We start from the raw sequence: 26538 nt of genomic DNA, 5'->3' as shown, positions 1-26538 counted from the left end.
AGAAAATGAACATACTGTTTCCTCCTTTCTGAACTCAGCCTGTCCTGTATTTAACTGCAGTTGAGGTGCCAAGCTTTGGGTCTCTTCAGTTTAACAGGGGTGGCTGCTTCCTGGGGTCCAGAAAGCAGAAGCAGCTGGGCCATGGTCACCTCATGCTCACTTCCGAGAGGCATGGGCAGGCCAGACCCCACCCCCGCCCTCGAAGATGGAAACGTGAACATGAACTTGGTCAGTACCTAACGCACAGCCACGGAAGCAGCTGGCAATCTCCCCGCAATACCCAGCTTCCTTTCAGCTTGCAGAAGATGGAGACTTCCCACATACGTCGAATCCCACGAAATCAAACCAAAGCACAGTGGAGGGGCCCTGGACACCTAATGGTGGCTGAGGCTGTGGGGACCTACCCTGATTCCTTTGTTCTACCCCCAAAAATGGATTTGTGGGATCACAGCTCGATACGCTGACAGAGCTGGAAGCATCCTACAGACAGGACAGTCCACAAAACCCCTCCTTTTGGGTTCCTGTACTCAACTCCAATGTGCATGTTGGGGCGGGGGGCATGACATTTTCTCCACACCAATAAGCAATTCTGTAGACACCAACTAAGTGCCCACAATTCAACTCAATCCCAACACTATCGACCTGGAGATAGCATCAGATCCCACAGGGTGAGGGCTCACTCTACAAGACGGTACCACCCCGCCCCACCTGTCCCCATTTCAGACACTAGTCACAAGCCCAGGCTGTTACCTATGCTCTGACCTACAGGCTACCAACGGGAGGTTCCAACGACCCCCTCCAGCTCAGAATGCCAATCATAAGCACCAGGCTGTGCCTCCAACCAACTGGCTATAAATCAGAGGTTCCCAAGACCTCCTTCCTTGGGTTTCCTTAATCTGCTAGAGCAGTTCACAGAACTCAGAGAAACATTACACTTACTAGATTACCCATTTATTATAAAAAGATATAAATGAGAAACAGCCAAACAGAAGAGATGCACAGAGCAAGGTCTGCGGAATGGGCAGAGAGTTCCATGCCCCCTCCAGGTAGATGCGCCACTCTCCCGGCACCTCCAACCACCGGGTGGTCACCTACCCCAACCCTCTCCTTTTGGGTTTTTAAAGGCTTCACTACGGAGGCACTGTTGATTAAATCACTGGCCATTGGCAACTGATTCAACCACAGTCCCTTCTCCTCTCCCCAAGGTCAGAGGGCACGACTAAAATTCCAACCCTCTAACGGCAGGACTGGTTCTTCTGGTGACCAGCAACCCCTCGCACTCGGGATTCTTAGAGTCACAGAGTTCAAAGCTCTGGCCACTTGATGCTGAAATGCTGAGTGTAGTTCCTAGGGAAGGCGCCTGGAGGTGCCACTCTCGCATTAACTCTCTCATTAACATAACAAAAGACAAATTAGCGGCTCCTCTCAGGAAATTCCAAGGGTTTTGGAAGCTATGAACCAGGAATTCTGTATAAAGACCTCAGATATAGAAAAAAACATATATAGTACCTCATAATAACCCTCCTGCTCTTGGAAAACTGCCTGCTCAGAAGACCTCAGGGGGACCCCATGCCCGCCAACACTACTGATGCTAGGGCAGGCAGGGGTAATGAAATCTGGTATGAGGCTCAGCCATGCCTGTTGGCTTTTTGGGTACCCTGGGCTGAGGACTGTATACTACCAAAGAGGGAGGGAGGACAGGACGCCCTCTTCCACCAAGGGCTTGTGGTTAAGAGAGCAGAGCACAGCTGATGGGCAAAGGGAGCCTGGGATGAGACATGTCAAAGCTGGAGAGGGCAAGATGGAAGGAGCAGCTGCCCCGCCCAGTGCTCCTGGCAACACGGTCCCCTCTTTCCGAGGCTGATCCCTGTGCTCAGCCAGTCCAAGTGCACAGTCATTCACAACCTAGCTCCTCACCCACAAGACAGCGGGGTGTGACGCACGGTGAGTGGGTCTGAGAAGAGGACAAGAGCGAAAACAAGCATGCCCGGTCCCCTCTTCCTTGCCTCATCGTGGCCCGTACTCTCCAAATTAACCTGGACTTTACTTCATAAGACAGGTGTACCCCGACAAGCCACAAGATGAACTTAAAAGGCTAGTGCCTCAGCCCTCGCAGAACCCACCCCATGAGCAGTCTCTTGAGCCCATAACTCCCGCACCACAGCGTCATCCACAGACCACGTCTCAGCCCAGCACCCTTGCCTACCTCCAGCACCGGGACTCGGCGCGGAAGCCCTGGACATTGTTGTCCCCTCCAATCAGGTACACAAAGTTGTTGAGCACCGCGATGCCCTGGTTGGACATGCGGGGGGCCAGGGAGGCGGTGAAGTGCTTCCACTCTCCCAGTAGGGGGTTCAGGTACTTGGCCTGGTCACTGAGGACAGTGGACGGTGTGGAGTGAATGCCCCCAAAGCCCACGACGCACTGGAAGTCCGACCGCAGCTCTGTCTGAGGGCCCTGCAAGCTGGGCTGCAGGCTCTCGTTGCGGTGGTACATGAGGGCGTTGGCCACTGTGTCCCTCAGCGGGCTGGGGTCCAGCTTATCGTGCAGCCGCTGGAGGACCTCAGCTTCCATCAGAGGAAAACGCACTGTCTCGAGGAGCTTGGGGGGCTCGTGCAGTGAGATCTGGTCGGCCTGCACCTGCTCCAGGGTGTAATGGTAGAGCAGGGCGCCCTCGTAAACCTCGGTCTCGCAGGAGACCTCCAGACGGTTGCTGCTGAGGAGGGAATAGACCTTCTCCAGGGGAAGCTGGCGGTACTTGTCAGTCCGAGAGAAGGCCACGAAGTTTTTGAGGATGTAGGTGTCCAGCTGCTCGGTCAGACGGCTCAAGTCAAACAGCTCCGCCAGCCGGTAGACATCAAGGATGTTCTCTTCATCCACCCAGGACATGAGAAAATCACAGCAGAAATGGATGATTTCTGGAATCTGTGAAGAGAATAAGCCCCGTTCAAGCCCGGGCTGGGAACAGTGTCTGGGTGAGGGAGACAGAGGATAACAGCCGTTGGCTACAGCTGGCCCCTCGCCACACCCCCCAACCTTTCCTGAAGTGGAGGCGTGGCGCAGCTGCTCTCCCCCAACTCTAGAGGCGACGGGGACTCACTGCAGACTGACTGGGTTTAAATCCAGGCTTGGAAGAGGTCTGTGGCACGTTCTTAACTGCTCTGAGCCTCGGTTTCCTCCTCTATAAGCAGAGAGGAATAAATTGAAAACGAGACCGTACCCAGAAACTACCTGGCACAGAGCGGACCCTTTCAGATCAAAAGCAGTGAATCTCCAGAGAATCAGGAAGCAGCACAGTGGCCACCACATTAGCCACCCATGCTCTGGAAGGCACCTGGGAGCCCAGGCTTTCTACGAGACATCCAGTTCTCTTCTCCTGCCACAACCCCCGCAGCTGCAGCCTGCAGCCCCAGGGAACCCACCCTCCACCCCAGGAGCAGGGCCCTGAACCACCCACAAGCTAAGAACTGCCAGTATGGCATTTCAGATGCTCACCCAGCACCCTTCCTGGGAACCCCACACAGTTCTTGAAAGGCTGGAGGCCATCCTGCCTGGGCAGAGGCCTGCATGACTCTGGCTAGCACAGGGGTCCCGGGTGGCTGACATCTGCCCTTTTCCCATCATGCAGAAGAACTGGTGGTTTGAAAAGAGGGCAAGACAGAATAGTGCTGAGGTGGGAGCCGAGAAATGAGCCACAGGCTTAGAGGCCATCCCACGATTAGACAGTCAGAGGCTGGCAAGGTGAAGGAGACAGAGAGGAGGGCTCTAGGGAAAGCGGCCCAGACGTTGCTAAGTTGTTTAGAAAAACAGGATTTTGAAATTGCTCTAAAAATGGGAATACCTCACTCATCATCAACAAATTAACCAGTACACATACAGTGATTCTGCTGGTATGTGAAGCTTATTAATACACGTTTAAAATCTTTTTATCTTTATTTTTTTCTCATTCCAAAGATACTCCATGCTTGCCAGGTCATTAGCTAAGCACTCAATGGAAACCTGCAAAGTGCCAGGCATGTGTCTGCCCCAGATGGAACATCCCCATAGGGCTCTGTTAGGTCCTGAAAGTCTTCACTCAACTACCCATTTTCTCCCTCGGCAGGCACTTGTGCTTTGCCTCTTCTTCCTAAAATACTACTTCTGATCTGTCGTGGGCCAGGACACTGAGGACCAGGTTCTGGGGAGGAAGTGAGAGCAAACAGCCCTCAGTGGGCATGAGAAGCAGCTCCTGAAGAACCCAGGGACCGTGTCACCCTCTCCTTCCCATCCTCATTGTCACAGCAGGGGGCCCTCTGCTAGGGACACTTGCAGAGTAATCACCGCAGGTCTGCCCAGTGCAGGAGTCCCAGGAGAGGCTCGGAGAAAGGAACCCTTGCTGCGGGTTACCCTGTGTGACAGTCTTGCCGGGATTCAGATCCAGGTCTCTGGGGACACCACCAATAGTCTGATCCTGAGCTAGTGAGTGCAAGGCACAGCATGTGGGGGCATGTGGTACTGGCTACACGAACAAACATGACCCTCGTGGGCCTATGGACTTGGAACTGGTATACCAAGTAACACTCGCTTTAAAAACAACACTGCATAGATAAGCCCACTATGTTAAAAATAAAATCCCCAAAAGCTGGGCTGCTCAAGGTAAAGCAGGGGCTCCCCATCCCATGCTGCCCCCCGCAATGGCCTCAGAAAGTGCTGAAGTGCTCAGGAGCACTGGCTCAACTCCATCTACTCACTGCATATGGTGAGCCATGGTCAAACCAACCCAACAAGCACAGGCCAAGCACCTCCCCCTGCCCATCTGAGAGGAACGGCGCAGGAACTGCTGGGGCCCCGAACACCCTTGAACAGGTTGGTTTTCCTGACTTGAGGTTTTTTTGATGGCCCCAAACGTGTTCTGACCTGAAAAAAGGTCAGGATAATGAATTCAGCATAGTATTTCATTTTCATTTTCAACAAATGTAAGATGAGACGTCTCTTCAGCCAGATGAGACCGTCTGACAACGGCTCCTGAAAGCAAAGGCACGTGTAGGCCCAGCCCTTGAGTGACTGCACCAACGCACCGAGGTAACACAGCCTTCCAAAACGTAAGTCACGCTGTCAAAGCCTCAGAAAACTTTCTGAGTTCTGTAGGAACACAAGTATTCAACATTCAATGACAAAAAGGAAAGTAGGTTCGAAGAGACTGACGAGGCCAAGTGGATGAGCGAAAAGGCCTGCACAGCTGTGGGGACAGCTCAGCTTCATCAGACACCAGGGCACGTGGGACGCCACACACCTGCCTCGGGGTTGGCCCCCATGTTTACATGAGGGATCTTCTCCGGGGCGGGGAGACCCAGGCAGAAGGAAAGGAACCAGCAGAAGAGCAGAGGGCAGAGGAGCCTGGGCCTGGAGGGGTCTGGAGCAGCTATGGTTTGGCGCCCGGGGCTGGCTGAGCCGTGCAACACCCTAGAGCCTCTGCCCTACCGGCAGTCTCCTTTGCTGCCTGGTATCCTCGCCTCTGATCCCGCTCACGCTACTGCCCAGCAGACACCCGGGGCTCACCCCCTGGGTTTGGGTCTGCCTTGCTGGAGCAAGGGCAGCCTCACCTGCAGCTGGCAGGCGGCGACCAGCGTCTCCTGGACATTGCTGAGGCTGAGCTCCAACTCAGAGGTATAAATGAAATGCAGGATTTGGCACATGGCATTGTAGGACACGCCGTGGATCAGGACCTCTTCCTGCTCCATCTCCTTCAATCCCCCAGCAAACATTCCTCTGCAAAGTAAAAACATGAAACAGTGCTGTCGTATCAATCTTTATCAACGATAAGGGCGCCTGGGTGGCTCAGTCTGTTAAGCGTCCGACTCTTGATCTCAGCTCAGGTCTTGATCTCAGGGTCATGAGTTCAAGCCCCACAATGAGCAAATCTGTATCAATCAGGACACCAGCCCAGGCCGCAGAGAGTGAGAGGGAGCAGGGAGCATCACCCAGCAGTGATGAGCAACAGAACGCTGGTTCGCTCTGTGCTCTGAGTCTAGCCACAGAAGGTGCCCACCAGCTCCTGATCAAGTTTGGACAGCCATCCTAGAAATCACTGTCTGTGTTTCACGTGCTGCAGGGTGTGGCACCTGAGCCTCCTGGAGCCAAGGACAACGTCTGGCTTGCTTCCTGCTGCATCCACAATATACTTCCTGGATCACAGCAGCAGCCCAGAGCATGTCATGAATGAATGGATGAATAAATAAATGGGAAACAAGTCATAAAAGTCATTTCATCCAAAATATACTGAAAAACTAAATGCCAAGTACCATTTAGGGTCAGAGGATTAATAGTCAAGTAAAGTAGTTAAGACTCCTACTTACAAGGAGTTTGATGCTAGGGAGGAGAATAGGGCATTTCTGAGTGAGGAAATGCTAGAAAGAAGCACAACAAGGCACCGGATCTAGGAGTGCCCAGCCGGGAGGGGGGGAGCAGGTGGACTGTGATGAGGAGCAAGGACAGGCCGCGACGGGGTTGGGTGGCACCTCACCAGCCAGTGGATGGCATTCCAGGCGGCGGAGACAGGAGCTCAAGTCCTGGGGCAGGGATGAGTTCAGTATGCAAGACAGCAAGACCAGCACAAGGACGAAGTGAGCAGGTGAGACAGGGCCAGAGCCTGCTTCCCCCAGGTCAAAACTGAGTCAGGATTGAAATCCAAGCACAATGAAGCGCTGTCGGGGAATTTTACACAGGAGGGTGGTGTGAGCAGACTTTTCAGGCAAGAGGGTTCTTGCGGGCCCGGGGTGGGGGGGGCGGTGGCAGAGGGAACATGCTGAAGGACTGAATCTAGGAGAGCACTGGAGGAACCCGAGCCCTTGGCTGGGTTAGCTGGACTGACAGGAACTTGGGAGGAACGGGGTCAGAGAGTGAGGTCGGAGTCACCATCAGTGAGATGCCCCTGACGCATCCCAGGGAAGCCAGTTAATTAGTTGTTCAGGGGGAAAGCGGCTGGTCATCAGGGGAGGCGGCAGGGCTGAAATATGACAGCCACATACAGGGGACAGAGTAGCTATTTTTACATTCTGTTTATTTTTCAACTAGGTAATATATATAGCAGTGCAAGACTTTAAATATACACCAGGGTGAAAGTTTTGCTCTTCCCCTCCCTCCTCTGCTCTGCTCCAGGCCAGCAGCTCCCCTTCCCAGGGCAGCACTACACCCAAAGGCAGTCCATGTATCTTATACTCTACATCCCATTTTGACTTAACAATGCATCTTGGAAATGGCTCCTTAGCTATACATAGGGCTGCCCCTCTTCCTGTAAAGGCTGTCATGCTTGATTTAACCTGCGGCTGCAACACACTCAGGTTACCTATTTTTGTTCCTTAGAGAGAAAAGGGAGGGAGTATCCCAAGCAGGCTCTACGCTCAGCACAGAACCCGACGTGGGGCTCAATCTCATGACCCTGAGACCCAACCGAGCTAGCCAGGCACCCTTTAAAGTGCCATTTCTATGCTTTTTTTTTTTTAACAGTCCAGATTCTTTGTCCAATTTCTATTAGACTCTGTCTTGTCAATTTGACAAAATCTGCCCTTTTTCGAATGAGTTGAAATTTTTTTCCTCCCTCGGATCTTTTGATTTGACGATGCTGTTTGCCATGCAGAAGTTTGTCTGTTTTGAATGCAAATTTCTCGTTTTCTTTTTTGCCTGTGAGTTTTATGCCAGACTTAGAAAGGCTTTTCTCTCTGAGATAACATTAAAAAACATTTCCCCGGGGTGCTGGGGTGGCTCGGTCAGTTGAGAAATCAGACTCTTGGTTTCGGCTCAGTCATGATCTCGGGGTTGTGACATCAAGCCCCCATGTCGAGCTCTGTGCTGAGCGTGGAACCTGCTTAGGATTCTCTCTTTCCCTTTCCCTCTGCCCCTTGTAACCCACCCCCCGCTCGCATGCTTGTGAGCGCACTCTCTCAAATAAATAAATAAATCTTAAAAAACAATTTTTCCCATGCTATCCTCTATAGTTTTTTTAATTGTTGATTGGGGTACCGGGCTGGCTCAGTTGGTAGAGCATGCAACTCTTGACCTCAGAGTCCTGAGTTCAAGCCCCACGTTGGGTGTGGAGCCTACTTAAAAAAAAGAAAAACTGCTGAACCACTTGAGGCACAACTCTCTTTGGTCATCCTGAATCCAGGTTCATATAACACCAGCCACCTCCGCCCATGCTCCGTCCACCAAGTTTGACCCCAATGAGATCAAGGTCTTACACCTGAGGTGCGCTGGTGGGGAAGTCGGTGCCATGTCTGCCCTGGCCCCCAAGACCGGCCCCCTGGGGCTGTCTCCAAAAAAGGTTAGTGATGACATCACCAAGGCAACCAGTGATTGGAAGGGTCTAAGGATTACAGTGAAACTGACCGTTCAGAACACACAGGCCCCAGGATGCCTGGGTGGCTCAGTTGGCTAAGCGCCCAGGTCTTGATCTCAGGGTTGTGAGTTAGAGTCCCAGGCTGGGCTTGGAACCTACTTAAAATTTAAAACAAACAAACAAACACAGAACAAATAGGCCTAGATTGAAGTGGTACCTTTTACCTCTGCCCTGATTATCAAACCCCTCAAGGAACCACCAAGAGACAGAAAGAAGCAGAAAAACATTAAGCACAGTGGAACCATCACTTTTGATGAGAGTATCAACACTGCCTGATAGATGCGGCAGCGTTTTTAGCCAGAGAACTCATTCTCTGGAGCCATTAAAGTGATCCTGGGGACTGCCCAGGCTGGGCCTGCAATGCCTTTGGCCGCCACCCTCATGACACCACAGGTGACATCAACAGAGGTTACTGGAATGGCCAGCTAGTTAAGAACTACAAAGGAAAATATTTCAATAACAGATCATTTAACAACAACAAATCGATCCACCTGAAGTTTATTTTGGTACAACGTGTGAGACAAGGGGCAACTTTGTTTTTCGAGAGGGACACCCCATCATCACCTTCCCCCACCTGGGATGCCATCTTTAATAAAACACCAAGCTCCTGTCAGGCTTGTGTCTGTGTTCAAAGTCACTCCTTTCCCAACAATGTTCCCGTATCTCCTCAGGCACCAGAAGCAGCTTGGATTCCTGCAGCTCCGTAACACGTGTGACCGCAGGGTAGAACCAGTCTCCTTTTATTACCTTCCCAATAATTTCCTGGCCATTGCTTGCTTTTGAAAATTCGGACTTTAGAATCAGTTTGTGCAATCCTCCCACCCCCCATAAAGTCTTTTGGTATTTTTATTGGGAATGCATTACACATATAGACTGATGGAGCGAGAGCTAGCATCCCTGTGATGGACACGATGGGCTCTTCTATCTCACAAGCCAGCCTCTCACAGACCTGGCACTCACACGTTACGTTTACTACTAGACGTTTTACTCCACACGCACCCCCTCAGGGTGCTTTCCTGTGCTCTGTGGTACATGGACTCACTCTTTGGGGTGTCCATGCAGTGTGTGGACCTTGACTGAATCCAGAATGGAGAGGGGAAGAAGGAAGGAGATAGAAGACATTTTGGGGACAATTGGAAAATTTGAATATGGACTCCATATAAGATAAAATTATGGAAGGACTATAAATGCTCTTAGATTTATAATGTTATTACAGATATATTACAGAAGGCTCTTTTTTTTTTTAAGATTTTATTTATTTATTCGACAGAGAGAGAGAGACAGCCAGCGAGAGAGGGAACACAAGCAGGGGGAGTGGGAGAGGAAGAAGCAGGCTCCCAGCGGAGGAGCCTGACGTGGGGCTCGATCCCAGAACGCCGGGATCACGCCCTGAGCCGAAGGCAGACGCTTAACGACTGCGCCACCCAGGCGCCCCTACAGAAGGCTCTTATCCTTGGAAGTGCAGTGAAGTATTTCCAGATAAGCTGTTATATCCTCAAGTTATTCTGAAGCGAATATGCAAAATGCTAAGTGATGAATCTGGGTGAAGGGCAAGGTTGTTCATGATACCGATCTTTCAGCTTTTCTATAGGATTGACATCTTTTTGTTTTTTTTAAGCATTTACTTATTTATTGATGAGGGAGAGAGAGGGCAAGAGCACGAGAGCAGGGAGAGGGACAAGCAGGCTCACCACTGGGCAATGAATCCAACTTGGGACTCGATCCCAGGACCCTGAGATCGTGACCTGAGCCGAACCAACTGAGCCACCCAGGCGTCCCTGACATCCTTCAAAGTAAGAGTTAGCGAGGAAAAAAGGTTAAAAGAAAAATGAAATATATACCCGCTCCTTTTGTTTTTGTTGTTTTTAACCAAAAACGGATGCCTAATTCTTTATCATAGTCTTACTACTTTTCTGTAACACTCAAGTTATGAGAAGATAAAAACTGAAAAGGGGAAAAACTTTAAAATGATGCCCAGGAGTGCCTGAGTGGCGCAGTCAATGAAGCATCCAACTCTTGATTTCAGCTCAGGTTGTGACCTCAGGGTGTGATATCAAGCCCCGTGTCGGACTCTGTGCTCAGCGTGGAGTGTGCCTAAGACTCTACCCACCACCCCCGTGAATGTGCTCCTCTCTCTAAAATAAATAAATCATAAAAAAAAAAGAAAAAAAAAAAAAGAAAAAAATGATGTCCATACCTCATAACCATTAGGATGGCCACTACCCAAAAACAAAACAAAACAAAACAAAAACACACACACACACACACACACACAAACAAACAAACAGAAAATAACACGTGTTGGTGAGAATACAGAGATAATGGAACCCTTGTGCACTGCTGGTGGGAATGTGAAATGGTGGCAGCTACTGCAGAGAACAGTATAGACGCTCCTCAATTCGATACAGAATTAACATATAACCCAGCAATTCTACTTCTGGGTATACACCCAGAAGAACTGAAAGCAGGGTCTCAAGAAGATATATAAACATCCACGTTCATAGCAGCATTATTCACAATAGCCAAGAGGTGGAAACAATGCAAGTGTCTCTCCACAGATGAATGGATTAACAAAATGGTCTATTCACACAGCGGGATACTGTTCAACCTTAAAGAGGAAGGAAATTCTGACACATGCTACAACATGGATGAACCCTGAGGACATTATGTTAAGTGAAAGAAACCAGTCACAGAAGGACAAATATATATGATTTCACTTATAAAATGTTCCTAGAGTAGTCAAATTCATGGAAACAGAAAGTGGAATGGTGGTTACCAGGGGCCAAAAGGAGGGGTATAGAGAGTTGTTGTTTAATGGGTACAGAGTTTCAGTTTGGGAAGATGAGAAAGTTCTGGAGACCCCTTCCGCAACAGCACGAACACACTTAATACTACTCAGCTGTACACTTAAAAATGGTTAAGATGGTAAATCTTATCATGTGTTTAAAATCACAGCAGGGCACCAACAAAGTAAGTGGAGGGCATGAACAACACAGAAAACTCTGCAGAATGAGGGCCGCCTCTGCCGCTAGGGTACCATAACCAGATGTCCAGTGAGCGCCCTCTGATGTACAGTGGGGAACATTCCCTACATCACCTTGTTCAGGCCCCCAATCCCTGGTCCAAACCCTGGAGGCCAAGTATGTCTCAGAATTCAAAAGGTTTCCACTGGAGAAACACGGCGCCCATGTCGTGTATGATGTCACAGCCGTGCAGGGTCTGGGTCAGTACCTCACATCCAGACTCCTTAGTATTTCCGAAGCAAAATGTAAAAGACATACACTAAATAGGATAAACATAAAATTAGCCTCACATCAGTTTAGGGCAGGTTTTATAGTTTAATAGACTTGTACCAAAATTTAAAAAACAAAAATAAAAACTCATGGAAAAAATGGCAATGTGGGAGAACCCAGCTTTCCCCATCCCCCCACAAAATTAATGACTGGACAGCTACCAACTAACAAAAAACAGCTCTAGGAGATCCCCTGAATACACTTAGTGACGTTTTAGCAACACAGTGGAACAAAAAACCAAAATAAAACAACTTTCATATTTCGGGGCTTTGGGGGTTTCAGTACTCTGGACTAGTATCTGCAAAAAGCAACAGTGTATGGATGAAGAGGAACTTTGGAAAATAGTTACCATGGTGTGGGCGGTGAGGTGGGGAGATGATGTGGGAGGGCAGGGGTAAACTGGTGCCTTCAACTTTTTTTCACCAATTCAAAAAGTATTTTAGGGACACCTGGGTGGCTCAGTCGGTGAAGCGTCTGCCTTCAGCTCAGGTCATGATCCCAGGGTCCTGGGATGGAGTCCCGCATCGGGCTCCCTGCTCAGCGGGGAGCCTGCTTCTCCCTCTGCCCGCCGCTCCCCCTGCTTGTGCACCTGCATGCGTGTACTCTCCCAAAGATAAATAAATAAAATCTTAAAAAAAAAAAAAAAGCATTTTAGCTCCTGGAATGGATACTGATATCTGTAAAGCGCTACAGGCAAGGTCCCCCTTTGAGTGAACAACATGGAACAAAGCCCCCCTGGGCTACGGGATGGTGCTGCTGCAGAGCTCTGCACCGAGATCTCACTGAAGACTCCACACTGTCAATCACAAACGAGCTGCAATCTTCTTGTGTGTTGGCTATCTGTCCGATTTTGATGCCAATGTTACGTAACTCTCTTTAAAAGAAATTTAGAAACTCACAGGGGCACCTGGATGGCTCAGTCCGTTAAGTGTCTGACTCCTGATTTCAAACTCAGGATCTCGGGGTAGTGGAAACAAACCCCCATCAGGCTCGGTGCTCAGCACAGAGTCTGCTTGTCCCTCTCCCTCTGCTCCTCCCCCCATAACTCGTGCTTTCTCTCACTTGCTCAATAAATGAAGAAATAAAATCTTTAAAAAAATTTTTTTTGGAGGGAGGCCTGGGTGGCTTAGTTGGTTAAGTGTCTGCCTTTGGCTCAGGTCATGATTCCAGGGTCCTGAGATCAAGCCCCTCATCCTTGGCTCCCTGCTCAGCGGGGAACCTGCTTCTCCCTCTCCTTCCACCACTCCCCCTTCCTGTGCTGTCAAATAAATGAATAAAATCTTAAGGAAAAAATCTTTTGGAGACTTCTTTTTTCTTTATCTGCTCTGAAAGTTTAAATGGCATTAGAGTCTGTTCATAAAAGGTACAACTCCCCGGACACGTCTGGGCCTCGTGTTTTTGTGGAGAATAAAACTTTCTTTTTAGGAGTGAAGTTCTGTCAATATACACTTTCTACAAAACCATCAATGTTATCCAAATTTTCAAAATCACAGGCACTGAGGTGAATATAAATGACTGCCTTATAATTCACAGTAGGAAAACTGAGGGAGAGATATATGACCCAGGGTGGCCATCACACATAGGACAGAACACTTGTGCCACCTGACACATAGGGGTGGGGAGCACAGGAACCAGCACAGGAGAAGTAGACAGGGCAAAGCAGGAGAGGGCCATGGGAGCCAGAAGATTAGTACAGTGGACAGTCATTACAAATCAAAAAACAAGACCCAAGATGCACGGTTTAGTCAATCCCTAAACCCTGCACAGAGTACACACCAAAGGAGGATCTCTGCAGGGGGTGCCTCCCAAGACAAGGGTGATCCAGGGCCGTGCAGCTCTCCATCCCCAAGGGGTCAACGGCCTCCTGCAGGGAAGAGCCAGCCCTGAGAGCCAGAGGCTGGGAAAGGATACAGGACAACTAGAGAAAGCTACCCAGAGGAAGAGGCACCTCAGCCAGACCCAGAAGATAACACTGCAGGGCAGGAAAGGCAGAGAAGGGCGGGCAGCACTGCTGAGTAACAGCAAAAGTACAGGCAAGAAAGCCTGGCCATATCTGTCCTAGGCCACCACTGGTCATACTCTATAAACTCCTTCTGGAGAACAGGAGGTACTTATATCATGAAGAAATATTTCACTTGATAGTTCCTAAAATCAAAAAATGAGAACTGGGGTGCCTGACTGGCTCAGTCAGTGGAGCATGCAACTCTTGACCTCAGGGTCATGAGTTCCAGCCTCACGCTGGGAATAGCGATTACTTAAAAAACAAACAGGGGCGCCTGAGTGGCTCAGTAGGTTAAGCATCCAACTCTTGGTTTTGGCTCAGGTCATGATCTCGCGGTCGTGGGACTGAGACCCACATCAGGCTCTATGCTGAGTATAGTCCGCTTCAGATTTTCTCTCCTTCCCCCTCTGCCCCTCCCCTCCCACTTCCACCCCCCCCAACATACTCCCTCTCTCTCTCAAATAAACAAAATCTTAAAAAAAAAAAAAAAAAAGAACAAAAAACAACAAGCCGAGAACTATAACCAATACTTGAAGATGAAACAATAAAACAGAATCAGAGCTGGAATGGGAAGCAGGTGGCCATGGCTGAGGCTCATTCCTGAGCCTCCTCTCACAAGGAGGGTAGCAGCACCAAATCTTCCCAATATGCCAGTGGCTGGGATGAAGGAGGCCACAGAAACCCCGAGGGACCAAGAATCCACGGTGGGGGGCAGGGAGGAAGGTCAGAGGCTTAGGCACTCAAGATGAGAAGGTATGGGGCGCCTGGGTGGCTCAGTCGGTTAACATCTGACTTCTGCTAGGGTCATGATCTCGGGGTCCTGAGACTGGGCTGAGTGGGGCTCTGCACTCAGCAGGGAATCTGCTTGTCCCTCTGCCCCTCCCCTGTTTCATGCACGCTCGCTCTCTCTCAAATAAATACAATCTTAACCAAAAAAAGAAAAAAAAGATGAGAAGGTGTGGGCCAGGGAAGGGGCACAAAAGGCACAACTTCACACATCACATGGCTGTGTGGACAATGTGTATACACAACTGACCACCTGGCCTTGGCCTCAGCACCCACAGGGCTCATCCAGGCTTCCAGTTAGCATTATAAGAATACCACTGGGGGGGCATGGGGGGGGCACTGAAAGACTAAGGCATAAAGCGCCAATATCTTAAAAAAGGCGTGTATATGTCTTTGTGTGTGAAGAGAAAGGAAATATGGTAAAATGGTAACAACTGGTATTCAGGTGTTCGTAATATTATTCTTTCAACTTTCCACAGATCTGAAATTTCTCAAAATGAAATGCTGGGGAAACCAGAATAAATAGAAAGAAAATCTGTTTTATACCAAGATACAGAAAATTCATTTTATAAAATCCAAAAGGAAAAGTAAAGTCAAGCGTGTTGTCTTTTTAAAAAATAGGAAAAAAGCGGGGGAAGGTTTGCCTGGCCGGAAGAGCATGCCACTCTTGATCTCAGCGTTGTGAATTCCAGCCCCACCCACGCTGGCTAGAGATTACTTAAAAATAAGTAAGTAAATAAACTTAAAAAAAGGGGGGGGGGAGAACATGTCCCAGAAGAGCTGAAAGAAAAACAGATTCAAGGGTGCCTGGGTGGCTCAGTCAGTTAAGCGTCTGCCTTCAACTCAGGTCATGATCCCTGGGATCAAGCCCCGTGTCAGGCTCCCTGCTCAGCAGGGAGTCTGCTCTTCCCTCTCCCTCTGCCCTTCCCCTGGCTTGTGCTCTGCTCTCTCTCGCTCGCTCTCTCTCTCAAATAAATAAAATGTTAAAAAAATAATAAAGTAAAAAAGAAAAACAGATTCAAAGACCCCTCAGTCCCGCTCAGTGTTGGTGAGTCACTACAACAAGCAGTGGGAGGAGCTCGGGGAGAGCAGGGGACTTGGCAGCTTCCGACTGGTTCCTCCCACCCGGTCACTGTGGTGCCAACACAAACACCTAGTGGAACGAGGATTACCTGTGTTACTTTACTTGTGAGAACATGTGCATGTAACTCACCTGAAGTAATCACAGGACGCAGCCAGCAAGATTCGATGGGCCTCAATGTGTCTCCCCTCCACCACCAGGACAACATCAAAGAGGATGCCGCTGTCCCGGAGAGCCAGCAGCCCCCGGAGCAAGGCCTGGGAGTGCTGTGCACTCCGGTAGGTGTTGTTGACACAATGTGGGTGTGAGGGCTGCACAGGCAACTTGCACAGCTGGGTGAACGCCTGCTCCTCCGCCATCCTGACCACCACACCAGACCTCACCGCTGCGGCTGTCAGCTGGCAAGACAGAGGGGACAGGGAGTAAGCCGGGGAAGCAACACCACGCAGCGCACAGACTGGCCCAGTGGCACGTGCTGCTCACGGCGCTTCTGCTCCTCCCACCAGCTCACCTGTGCTTTCCCTGTGGTCTAAAATCCACAAATTCCCTCTCCCCTCCCACTGCTTCCCCAGACTTGGGGACTCCCTCCTGAAGACCTATGTCCCTTCATCGCCAAAATTCTTCATTAAATTTTATCTCCTTTAACGTCTCTGGGACACAGAAGGGTTCTGGAGACAGACTGACCTTGGTTGGGGCCCCGGCCCTCCCATGGACTCACCACATGACCAACCTGAGTCTCGGGTTCCTCAAATGAAAAAAGGGAAATAAAAGCACCCTGCCCGTTGGGGAAATCTAAAATTGGTAAACGATGAATATAAAGCACCAGCACAGACCAGGTTCTCAACAGCTCTTCCTCTCTCCCATTGAGAAAGAACGAAACAAAACCTGGCTGGCTCAGTTGGTAGAGCATGCGACTCTTAATCTCCAGGTGGTGAGTTCGAGCCCCACACTGGGAACAGAGTTTACTTAAAAAAAAGAGAGAGAAAGAGGTGCCTGGGTGGCTCAATCGGTTAAGCGTCTGCCTTGAGCTCAGGTCATGATCCCAGGGTCCTGGGATTGAGCCCTGAGTTGGGCTCCCTGCTCAGTGGGGAGCCTGCTTCTCCCTCTCCCTCTGCCACTCCCCCTGCTTATTCTCTCTCTCTCCCCTCCTCGTCAAATAAATAAATAAATAAAATCTTAAAAATAAATAAAAAATTAAAAAGAGAGAGACCCAGGGGAGGGTCCAGGACCTGTCTTCTTTTACCAAGATTCTGAGAGTCAAGCACAGTAATTTCAACTAGAGCTGGTGCATTCAAGATCATCTGCAGCATGTTTTTAGCTCCAGGTTACTTTGTAATAATTGAGTACATTCAAAACATGCACAATGATTTGAGTTGAAGCCTCAGAAACCCAATCGGTAAAATAAACCTACCTTAAACACACTTTGGCCATGCATTCTGAGTCAGGGGGAGCCAGTCCTGCACTGCACTCCGGGCCTTAGCTAAGCACTCTAGCCACAGCACTGTCACCCAGCCAGGTGTCACCTGCCACACTGCCTGTGAACATCTGCCTTCACCACCTATGGCATTCCACTATCCCCTCTCCCAAATTAGTTCCTTCTCCAATTCCCTCTACTGTATCTTTAAGAGAAAAAAATGAAAGGGGCACCTCGCTAATTCAGTCAGTAGAGCATGGGACTCTTAATCTCAGGGTTGTGAGTTCAAGTCCCATCCTGGCTGTGGAGCCTACTTAAAATTTTTTAAAAAGGGGGGAGGGGAGAAAAACAGATTCTACTATAAAACTTGCCAAACTGGGGCGCCTGGGTGGCTCAGGTGGTTAAGCACCTGACTCTTGATCTCAGCTCAGGTCTTGATTTCAGGGTGGAGAGGTCAAGCCCCGCATTGGGCTCCACGCTGGGCGTGGAGCCTATTTAAACAAACGAACAAACAAAAAAACCTTGCCAAAAAGAAGAGGCCTCTGTCCTCACCACAACAGCTTAGGAGCACACCTGACTGCTTTGGACTCTCTGCTGCTTCCCATCCAACATGCTCCATTCCTCTCTGTGCTGGCCCCTCAGTGTGCCTCCTGATTTGGGACCTTCACCCACCTACCCACTGCTTCGTCCGCACCCTGGACTGGCTCACACACAGACAGCCGGGGCCAAGGGGTAGCCCCCTAATAACTACCTCTCTTGACTTGAAACTCTGCCCCATGTCAATGCTCTCTTTTCTGATCCCTTCAACCAACACACTCTACCCCAGCCCACCCCTCTTTCCCAAGAATCTACCCTATATTCCCAAATGCACCTCCAGCTTGATGCCTAATCCAGCCAACACCCTTCCCCACTGGTCTAGTTTACTTATCCATACAGCCACGATTTCCACATTAGAAACCTCATGGTTTCAATGATCACTTTTCCTTTTTATACCTGTGTCTATCAGACCCTCTAGTTCTGATTCATTCTCTCCCATCTCAGATGCCATCCACTTATTCTCCATGGCCACCACTCTGGGTCAGACCACAGCAATGACACTCCCAACTGGCTTTCGTCCTCCTGTCCCATCCCCCCCAGCTCCCCTGCTCAGGCCGCAGGGGGTCCCCAAATGCCCAGAAGCCTGGCTTCCCAAGCAGTGGCTCCCTACTGCTTTCCGCTTAGGTCTCCCCATGATCTGGCTCAAATGTTCCTTTCCCCTGTACCCTGTCACTAGCCCTTAGACCAAAAGGGACACCTGTCATCCTCTAAACACCATCAGACTCCCACCAGACCTCTTTATAACCTCATATTGGTCGAGGTCTAGTTCGATCACTTCTCCGTCACTGTATCAAGAACACAACAGGCATGCTCCATCACTGAAGCCGGCCTATCTACTCACCAGTTAGGGCTTTATCTCACCCACATCGCAAAACTCCATGACTGTTTGTACCGCTTGTAACCACATGACTCTGAGCACTTAGCTCATTATCTCCAAATCTAAGCCTCCTCCTCACCACCATGACCACCAGGGAGTCGAGAGGGCTTCCTTCTCTAAGGGTGGCAGCGGGGACTGACTGCTCCAACAGACATCAATCAGTGGTGGGTCCACAACCCACATTAGCACTTCTGCCCCTTTGGGAAGGAACCCGTGGCAGCTACACTTACTATAGAGTACAGAATACAGTAGGAGAAGACTGCCTCCTTGGGCAAGCAAAGCACATTTATCAAGCACAATTTAAGGAGCTAAGCTAGGTGCTGAGAGTGGTGTGAAGAAAACGAACCAATTCCCTGCTCTGCAAGAGCACAGTTCAGAGTGCAACATATTCAAGATCATGCTTCAGAGCCTTGTTCATAAAGCAAGCACCGGCCACGACCAAAATGTCCATCCTCAGAGGAATGAATGCGGCAACACTGTGAGCCAACAGAATACTAGACAACAGTTAAAATGGGCAAACTAGAGCTCAAGCTATGGTCATCAATGTGCAGAAATCTCACAGCCACGCAGAGGGGGAAAAAAAGCACACTGCAGAATACATATAATACAAAAAGTTTGAAATCACACAACAAAATACCGTCCAATTTTGCTTATAGATAGGCGTTACAGTAGAACATAGCATGGGCACATTAAAGGAATTCAGGATCATGATTTTCTCCAGGAAGGAAAAAGGGAATGTTTTATTTCTTCAAAACAAACAAACAAAAACAAAGAAGACAAAACATTAGGATCTGATAGAGAGAGGTGGTAACTTTTCCGTTAGTACGAAATATTTAAAAACTAAATTCTCAAACTTATTTTTTAATATGTTCACATTCAAATTCAAAAGGCACAGAAAGGTAGGTTATGAAACTTAAATTTTCCTTCCACTTATGCCCCAACCAGATCCTCTCCCACAAGAAAACTACAATTCTACCTTCTCTGGTAGGGGACATCTACAGATTCAAAGGCACATCTGTAAATCTACACCATTTCCCCCCTTCGTTAACTTCTGGATATGAAAACTTAATATCCTTCCCACAGTCCACTGTATGGATAACCACGTTATTTAACCAATCCTTTTCACAGAGACATCTGGGTTTCCTCCAATTGTTTGCTTTTGCAAACAGTTACACACTGAAAATCATTTAGATATACCACATATGCAGCAGTTATCTGAGGAAAACTGTCTAGATACATAACTGCTGGATCATACTAATTTTAATGTTTGTCATTTGAATGTATATTGCCAAACTGCCCTCCATTAGAGGTTATACTAATTTATTCTCCCACCAGCAAAGTATGAGAACCTAGTTCCAGGGGCACCTGGGTGGCACAGCAGTTAAGCGTCTGCCTTCGGCTCAGGGCGTGATCCCGGTGTTATGGGATGGAGCCCCACATCAGGCTCCTCCGCTATGAGCCCGCTTCTTCCTCTCCCACTCCCCCTGCTTGTGTTCCCTCTCTCGCTGGCTGTCTCTATCTCTGTCAAATAAATAAATAAAATCTTAAAAAAAAAAAAAAAAAGAACCTAGTTCTAACCACTATCTAGCCCACCAATGCTTAGATGAAAAACAGCATTTCACAGTGCAACTACGTTTTGGTAATTAGTAAAATTTCAAAAAATAAAGAATTAAGTCAAATGCAACACTTCTTTTGTGATTCCTTCCCCATGAATGTTCTTGGGAGCTCACTTGGTGGCACCTTCTTTCTCCTATTCATTTTACAGGGATTACTCTATCATGAAGTCTTTCCCTAGATTGAGTTCCCTCCAGCTCCATAACATTTCTGTTCTACTCATCACAAGCAAGGCCCCTCCATTCTGTGCTGTTCAAAGCTTTTGAGGGGAGCAGGAAGGAAGCTTTATGTCCCAAGTAGGTACAAACTGAAGGACGTAAAATGATTTTCTGTGAATTCATGGATGACAAAGTCAAAAGTATTTTTGAAGAATTTTCAACTCAACACCATTTACTGAGCAGGCACCCCTCAGTCCTCTGAAGCGCCCCAAAACATTGTCTGCCTTCAACGAACCCAAATTCTTGGCAGCACTGAAGCAAAGTCTGCAACAAAGGGAAAAGGGACAGTTGGGAAGAGGAGAGGAAGGAGCAGGTACTAATTTCCAGAATGGGGAGCCATCACAAGAGTGCCAACTCGAATGAGCTCTGGAATGAGTCTTCCATCCAGAAAGCTTGAGTTGGGGCATCTTGGCGCGCCAAACCTGCGGCCCAAGGCCGGCGCGAAAAGGACCCTAGGCATAAGGTGATGGCGACCCCCAGACTCCGGCCCGCCCAACATTGGAAGTAGTCAGAAATCGCGGCCGACGCTTCGGGACCCGAAGATTTTGCAATGACAGCGCGATCTCCAGCTTCTCTTTGGAAACCGCGCGAGCTGGCGAGGTTGGACTCCCACGGCTGCAGCCCGCGGGTCCCCCGACCCCCTGCCCCGGTGAGCTGCTGGGGAAACTGAGGCTCAAAGGCCAAGATCCAAGGTCACACCAGGTGGTGGCAGCCCGGCCCCGCCCCACCCGCCTGTTGCAGGACCCGCCCGCGCACAGCACAGAGGGTCGCGGCTGGGAAGGCCGCGCTCAGTCCCGCCACGGGCGACAGGCCAGCCCAAGGGCTAGGAGGCCCGCGGGCCCCGCAGCCGCGCCGAGGCCCAGTATCTCTGCTAGCGCCAGCTCCCCGCCCAGCCGCGCCCGGGGGTCCCGCCCGCCGCGCCCCCGCCACGTCAGGCCGCGGGCTCGCCTCAGGCCGCCACTCCCGCGCCTCCCGCCCGCGCCCGCCCCTGCGTTCCCGCGCTCCCAGAGCTGCTTGCCCGGGCCCCGCTGCCGCCCGCCGCCCGCTGCCCGCCACCCGCGCTTGCTGCCATCCCGCCCGCCCGGCCCGCGCCTGGCAGTTCACCTGGTGCCGCCGCAAGCCGAGGCCGCACTCGCCGGAGGCGGGGGCGGGGCGGGCGGGCGGCCGCGGGGCGGGGCCTCGGCGAGTCACGTGTCCGCGCCGCGCAGGCGCCAGGCGGGTGTAGACGGAGGCCGGGGGCGCCTCGCTGGGGGGCTGGGGGAGGGGCGCCGCCCGAAGCAGCTCTTCCGTGGGCGCGGCTCTGGTCTTGGCTCAGCGGAGAAGAGCTACAGCCGCCTGGGTGACCGTGCGTCTCTACACCTGGCATAGCTCCTGGCACCTGGCGGGTTGAACGAATGAATGAGTGAATAAATGAAGCAGTGTCTTTTGGGAAGGGTCGCGCCCTATAAATCGATTTCCTCCGTCCTTCTCTCGTTTCCTCTCCTTCGTTCTCTCATTTATTCATTCCCTCACTCACTCATTCCTTCCATCCCTTCCCTCCTTTATTCCTTTCCTCCTCATTACCTCTCTCACCTACTCCTTCCCTCATTCATTGGCTCTCTCACTCACTCACTCATTCCGCCCCTCTCTCGCGGTCCCATTAGCTCACAGTGCTTCTGCTGATCGCCTGCCCTCTGCTGGATGTTGGGGAGAGGGAATAAACTGCCAGTGTGAATGGGTGTTTTCCTGTTTACTGAGATTCTGGAGTAAATCCAGTTCCCATCCCAAAGGGCTGGACCCAGAAGTCCGCCAGGAGGCTCTTGGTATTCATTTTCCTACGCCTCACCTGCAAGAGGATCCCGCCCTCCGAGGCTGATTTGTAATTGCCGTGTCCAGCCAGAGGTTCCAGCCAGCAGAGTCTCCCGATCAATAAAGTCGGGCTGTCCTGCACTGCTGTTTATAAGAGGCGTTTATGGAGTGTGGGGGAAGGACGTGGCTAGGGATGGCTCATGGTTAAAAAAGGTGTACGGAAATGAGGAAGAAAGTAAATGAAACAGAAGCACTATCCTGGCTGATTCCAGAGAGCTGCCCTAGGTCCAGACAAGGGCCAGGAGAGTAGGACCAGACTCCAGGACCAGGGGTTCCAACAGGAATGAGCCTCTGAGAAGACTCTGGAGGAAGTGACAGACTAGCTACATAAGGGATGAGAACTTTTGGGGCATGGGGAAAGCATTCCAGGAAGGGCAGTGTCAGCAAAAGCATGGAGATGAGATCCTGCAAAGTGAGTAGTCGAGGCCACCAGAAGTTTCTGAGTCTGAAGGGAACACTGGAAAGCAGACCCTACCTCTGGAGGTGTGGGTGGATGTGGCTCTGAGGGCGGCCTTCCGCCAGTCCTGGCAGATGCCAAAGCAGGTTGCAGCCTGGACTAGAGGGTGGGAGGAGGCTGAGTATGGGGGCAGCAGTGAAGCTATAGCCTCAGGTGGGCAGGGAGTGGGGACAGGGAGGTGCTGGCTGGAAACCTGAGAAGGAGGCAAGTTCTCCACTACACGTGAGTGATGGGTGAGGAAGAGTGAGCCCAAGAGATGATGGGGAACAATGAGGCTACCCCCATCACAAGGAGATTGGAGGAAGAGCAGGTTTGGGGGAAGGCAAGGCTCACTTTGGCCCCAGGCAGGGTAAAGAGACAGCAGATGTCCAGCTAAGGACCTTTTCGGCTTGAGGTAAAGTCACGGACATAGCATACACTTCAGCCAGAGGTGATGCACTGAACCAGAACAAGTATGAGGAAAAGGAGGGGCGCCTGGGTAGCACAGTCGTTAAGCGTCTGCCTTCGGCTCAGGGCGTGATCCCGGCGTTCTGGGATCGAGCCCCACATCAGGCTCCTCGCTGGGAGCCTGCTTCTTCCTCTCCCACTCCCCCTGCTTGTGTTCCCTCTCTCGCTGGCTGTCTCTCTGTCACATAAATAAATAAAATCTTTAAAAGAAATCTCTTAAAAAAAAAAGTATGAGGAAAAGGAGAGCAAGTTGAGGACAGGGTACAAGGCGCACTGGTGTTCCAGGGGACACCCAGAGAGCAGGAACCCACAGAGGAGACGGGAGGAGTAATCTCAAAGGTCCAATGGGGCTAGGGGTGAGGGTGGCCCCAGAGGGGAGAGGAGGCAAAGCCCCTGGATCTGCTACAGGGAGGCCTTTGGTGTGTTCACAGGAGCACTTTCCTTGGAGTGGCAGAAGCCAGCCTGCAGTGACTGAGGTAAGAAAGGAGAGGAGGACAAGAAGACTGCCAGGGTGGGTCTAGCCTCTGAGATGAGGACAGATGGGACCACAGCTTGAGAGGAGAGAATGAAGAGAGCACCTTCAGGGAAGAGAAAGGAGCTGGAGGGTGAGGATGAGGATGAGTGAAGGGGAGAAGGCCAGGAGCAAGGTGGGGTGCTGGCCAGGACTGAGAGGACAGGACATTCCCCAGTCTTCAGAGCTAGAGGGACCATCACCTCAAAATACATCCAGATCAAGTCAGCAGCTTTCCGGCTGGAAAATTCTAGAGGAGGGGAGTGGCAAGATAAGAGGACGCCCAGGTGCAATGGTGTGCAGGATCATCTGGTGTCCTCCCATGGATGTGTTTGCTTCCAAGGAGATCCTGTGTTCCCTGAGCATACGAACTTCTGCCCGCTCCTTTATGGCTATATTCCCAGAACCTAAAACAGAGCTACCACTCAATAGGTTCTAAGTAAATAAAAGTAGAAGGAATTGGAGAGAAATAAGAAGCTGAGAGACTGGTTAAAGAATTGATAGAGATAATGGAAGACTTTCCAAGCTTCAACCCAATGGAAGATACAAACACACTTGTCTGCTACACAATTTGATCACAGACATCCTAAATGAAAAACAATTGAGGAAACATTTGCAACAAACTCAAGAGCAAGTACAAATATTATATTAAAAAATTCATGCAAGGGGTGCCTGGGTGACTCAGTTGGTTAAGCGTCTGCCTTCAGCTTAGGTCATGATCTTGGGGTCCTGGAATCAAGCCCCACATCAGGCTTCCCTGCTCAATAGGAAATCTGCTTCTCCCTCTCCCTGCTTGTGCCCTTTCTCATTCTCTCTCTCAAATATAATAAATAAAGAAATAAAATCTTTTTTAAAAATTCATACAAAACAATAAAAAGGATATTAGGATTCCATTAGATAGGTGGAAATGGACATGAATAGATAATACTCAAAAGAGAATAAACAAATCATTTAATACCTGAGAGAATCATCAACATCAGTGAAAGTAAAAAAAAAAAAAAAGCAAATGATACAATATATCAGTGAATAATTTTACAACATATATAAAAATAATTTTATGGGACGCCTGGGTAGCACAGTCATTAAGCGTCTGCCTTCGGCTCAGGGCGTGATCCCGACGTTCCAGGATCGAGTTCCACATCAGGCTCCTCCGCTGGGAGCCTGCTTCTTCCTCTCCCACTCCCCCTGCTTGTGTTCCTTCTCTCACTGGCTGTCTCTCTGTCACATAAATAAATAAAATCTTTAAAAAAAATAATTTTACAACATATATAAAGATATAAAGACATATACAACAGACAAAAGACTATTATCCAGAATATATAAAGAACTTCTAAAAACCAATAATTAGTCAACCGGCTAAATATCTGGTAAAAGATATTTACTAGAAACTCACAGAAAAGGAGGTCCCAGTGGATATAAACAAAAGAAGTCAAGTTCAATCTCATTAATCATCTGGAAATGCAAATAATACACCACATTTTCATACATTGTTAAAGAAAAAAATCATGTTAAAACAGGAAGGAAGACTATTCAGGAAGACTATCGCAACAGGGGTATGTCAAGAGGGAGAGAGATCCGGCTGAACACTGAATACAAGAAAGACAGCTGGGGATTTATAGCTAAAGAGCGGACTGAGGGGATCAGCAGATGTAAGTTTACTAACACTAGACCTCAGGGGAGGGGGATTCTTGCTAAACTGTCCTAAGGGTCTTATCGGAGCTGGAGGATGAGGAACCTGACTAGATATCAAAGGCGGGGGGGGGGGGGGGGGGCGCTCTGCAGTCAGGAGCGCTGATTGATAGGTCTCCCCTAGACAGGCCAATGTTGAGGCCTGGTTGAGAACAGCGCTCAGACGGGGGCGCCTGGGTAGCGCAGTCCTTAAGCGTCTGCCTTCGGCTCAGGGCGTGATCCCGGCGTTCTGGGATCGAGTCCCACATTGAGTCCCCACATCGGGCTCCTCCGCTGGGAGCCTGCTTCTTCCTCTCCCACTCCCCTGCTGTGTTCCCTCTCTCGCTGGCTGTCTCTCTGTCACATAAATAAATAAAATAAAATCTTTAAAGAAAAAAAAAAAAAAAGAGCGCTCAGACGAACCTGACTAAAGTTTGGTCAAGCTTTGTCAACATCTGCACGGCAAATATTAATAAGACGAAATCCAGTGTTGGTTGGTGAGGACGGAAATGTACACACATTGCTGACGAGAAGGTAAATCGGAACAGCTAATTTGGAGCATACATTGTTTTGAAAATATATCTGCAAATTCTTTGACTCTCTTCCCTTCCAAAGGTAAAGCCCAACCTCCTCCCCTTGAATGTGGGCTGGACTTAGTGACTGTGACTTCTAAGGAACAGAATGGGGCAGAAGAAAAAGCCTGTGGGTTTCAAGGCCAGGTCACAAAAGGTGTTGCAGCTTCTGTCTTGCTCAGTCTGCAGGAAGCAAGCCACTATGTCATGAAGACACGCAAGCAGCCCTAAGGAGAGGCCTCCATGGAACCGAGATCGCTGTCAAAGCCAGTACTGACTTCCAGCCATGCATGGGCTGCACTGGAGGCAGATCCCCCCGTCTCAGCCAGGCCATAGTTTTCTGAAGTCCCACATCTGCCTGGAACCTCAGGAGACACTGAACCAGGACCTGGCTAAACCTCCCCTGAGTTCCTGACCCATAAAAAATGTGAAAGATAATAAATGTTGATTACTGTCATTTTAAGCAGCTTGGCTGTGGAGTAATTTGCTATGCAGCAGCATTAAATAACTAATACCCCATTACAACTGGCAGTAGCTATGAACATTTAAATAAAATATAAAGTGGCTCTCGGGGCACCTGAGTAGCGCAGTCGTTAGGCGTCTGCCTTCAGCTCAGGGCGTGATCCCGGTGTTCTGGGATCGAGCCCCACATCGGGCTCCTCCACTATGAGCCTGCTTCTTCCTCTCCCACTCCCCCTGCTTGTGTTCCCTCTCTCGCTGCCTGTCTCTCTCTGTCAAATAAATAAATAAATAAAATCTTTTTTTAAAAAAGTAAGAAA

At 49.8% G+C, this 26538-nt stretch overlaps 1 protein-coding gene across 2 annotated transcripts in view; it reads right to left on the bottom strand.

Annotated features, from left to right (window-relative positions):
- The window catches only part of KLHL22 (kelch like family member 22), a 37105-nt gene extending 15697 nt beyond the window's left edge, over positions 1-21408 (bottom strand). The window contains exons 1-4 of one of the 2 annotated variants that reach the window (XM_040619561.1): positions 21361-21408; positions 15669-15934; positions 5583-5748; positions 2207-2925 (exon numbers count right to left, since the gene is read on the bottom strand). In XM_040619561.1, coding sequence (XP_040475495.1) covers positions 2207-2925; positions 5583-5748; positions 15669-15895 — 1112 coding nt within the window. In that variant the 5' untranslated portion in view covers positions 15896-15934; positions 21361-21408. Of the gene's footprint in view, positions 1-2206; positions 2926-5582; positions 5749-15668; positions 16086-21360 lie in introns of those variants that run through there. The other variant, XM_008697564.2, reaches the window with a different exon arrangement.
- Between the last annotated feature and the right edge of the window lie 5130 nt (positions 21409-26538).

Source organism: Ursus maritimus, unplaced genomic scaffold (genome assembly GCF_017311325.1).
Source record: "Ursus maritimus isolate PB19 unplaced genomic scaffold, ASM1731132v1 scaffold_33, whole genome shotgun sequence".
Classification (NCBI taxonomy): Eukaryota; Metazoa; Chordata; class Mammalia; order Carnivora; family Ursidae; genus Ursus; species Ursus maritimus.
Note: the sequence above shows the minus strand (reverse complement) of the source record. Positions and strands in the feature narration are given on the sequence as shown.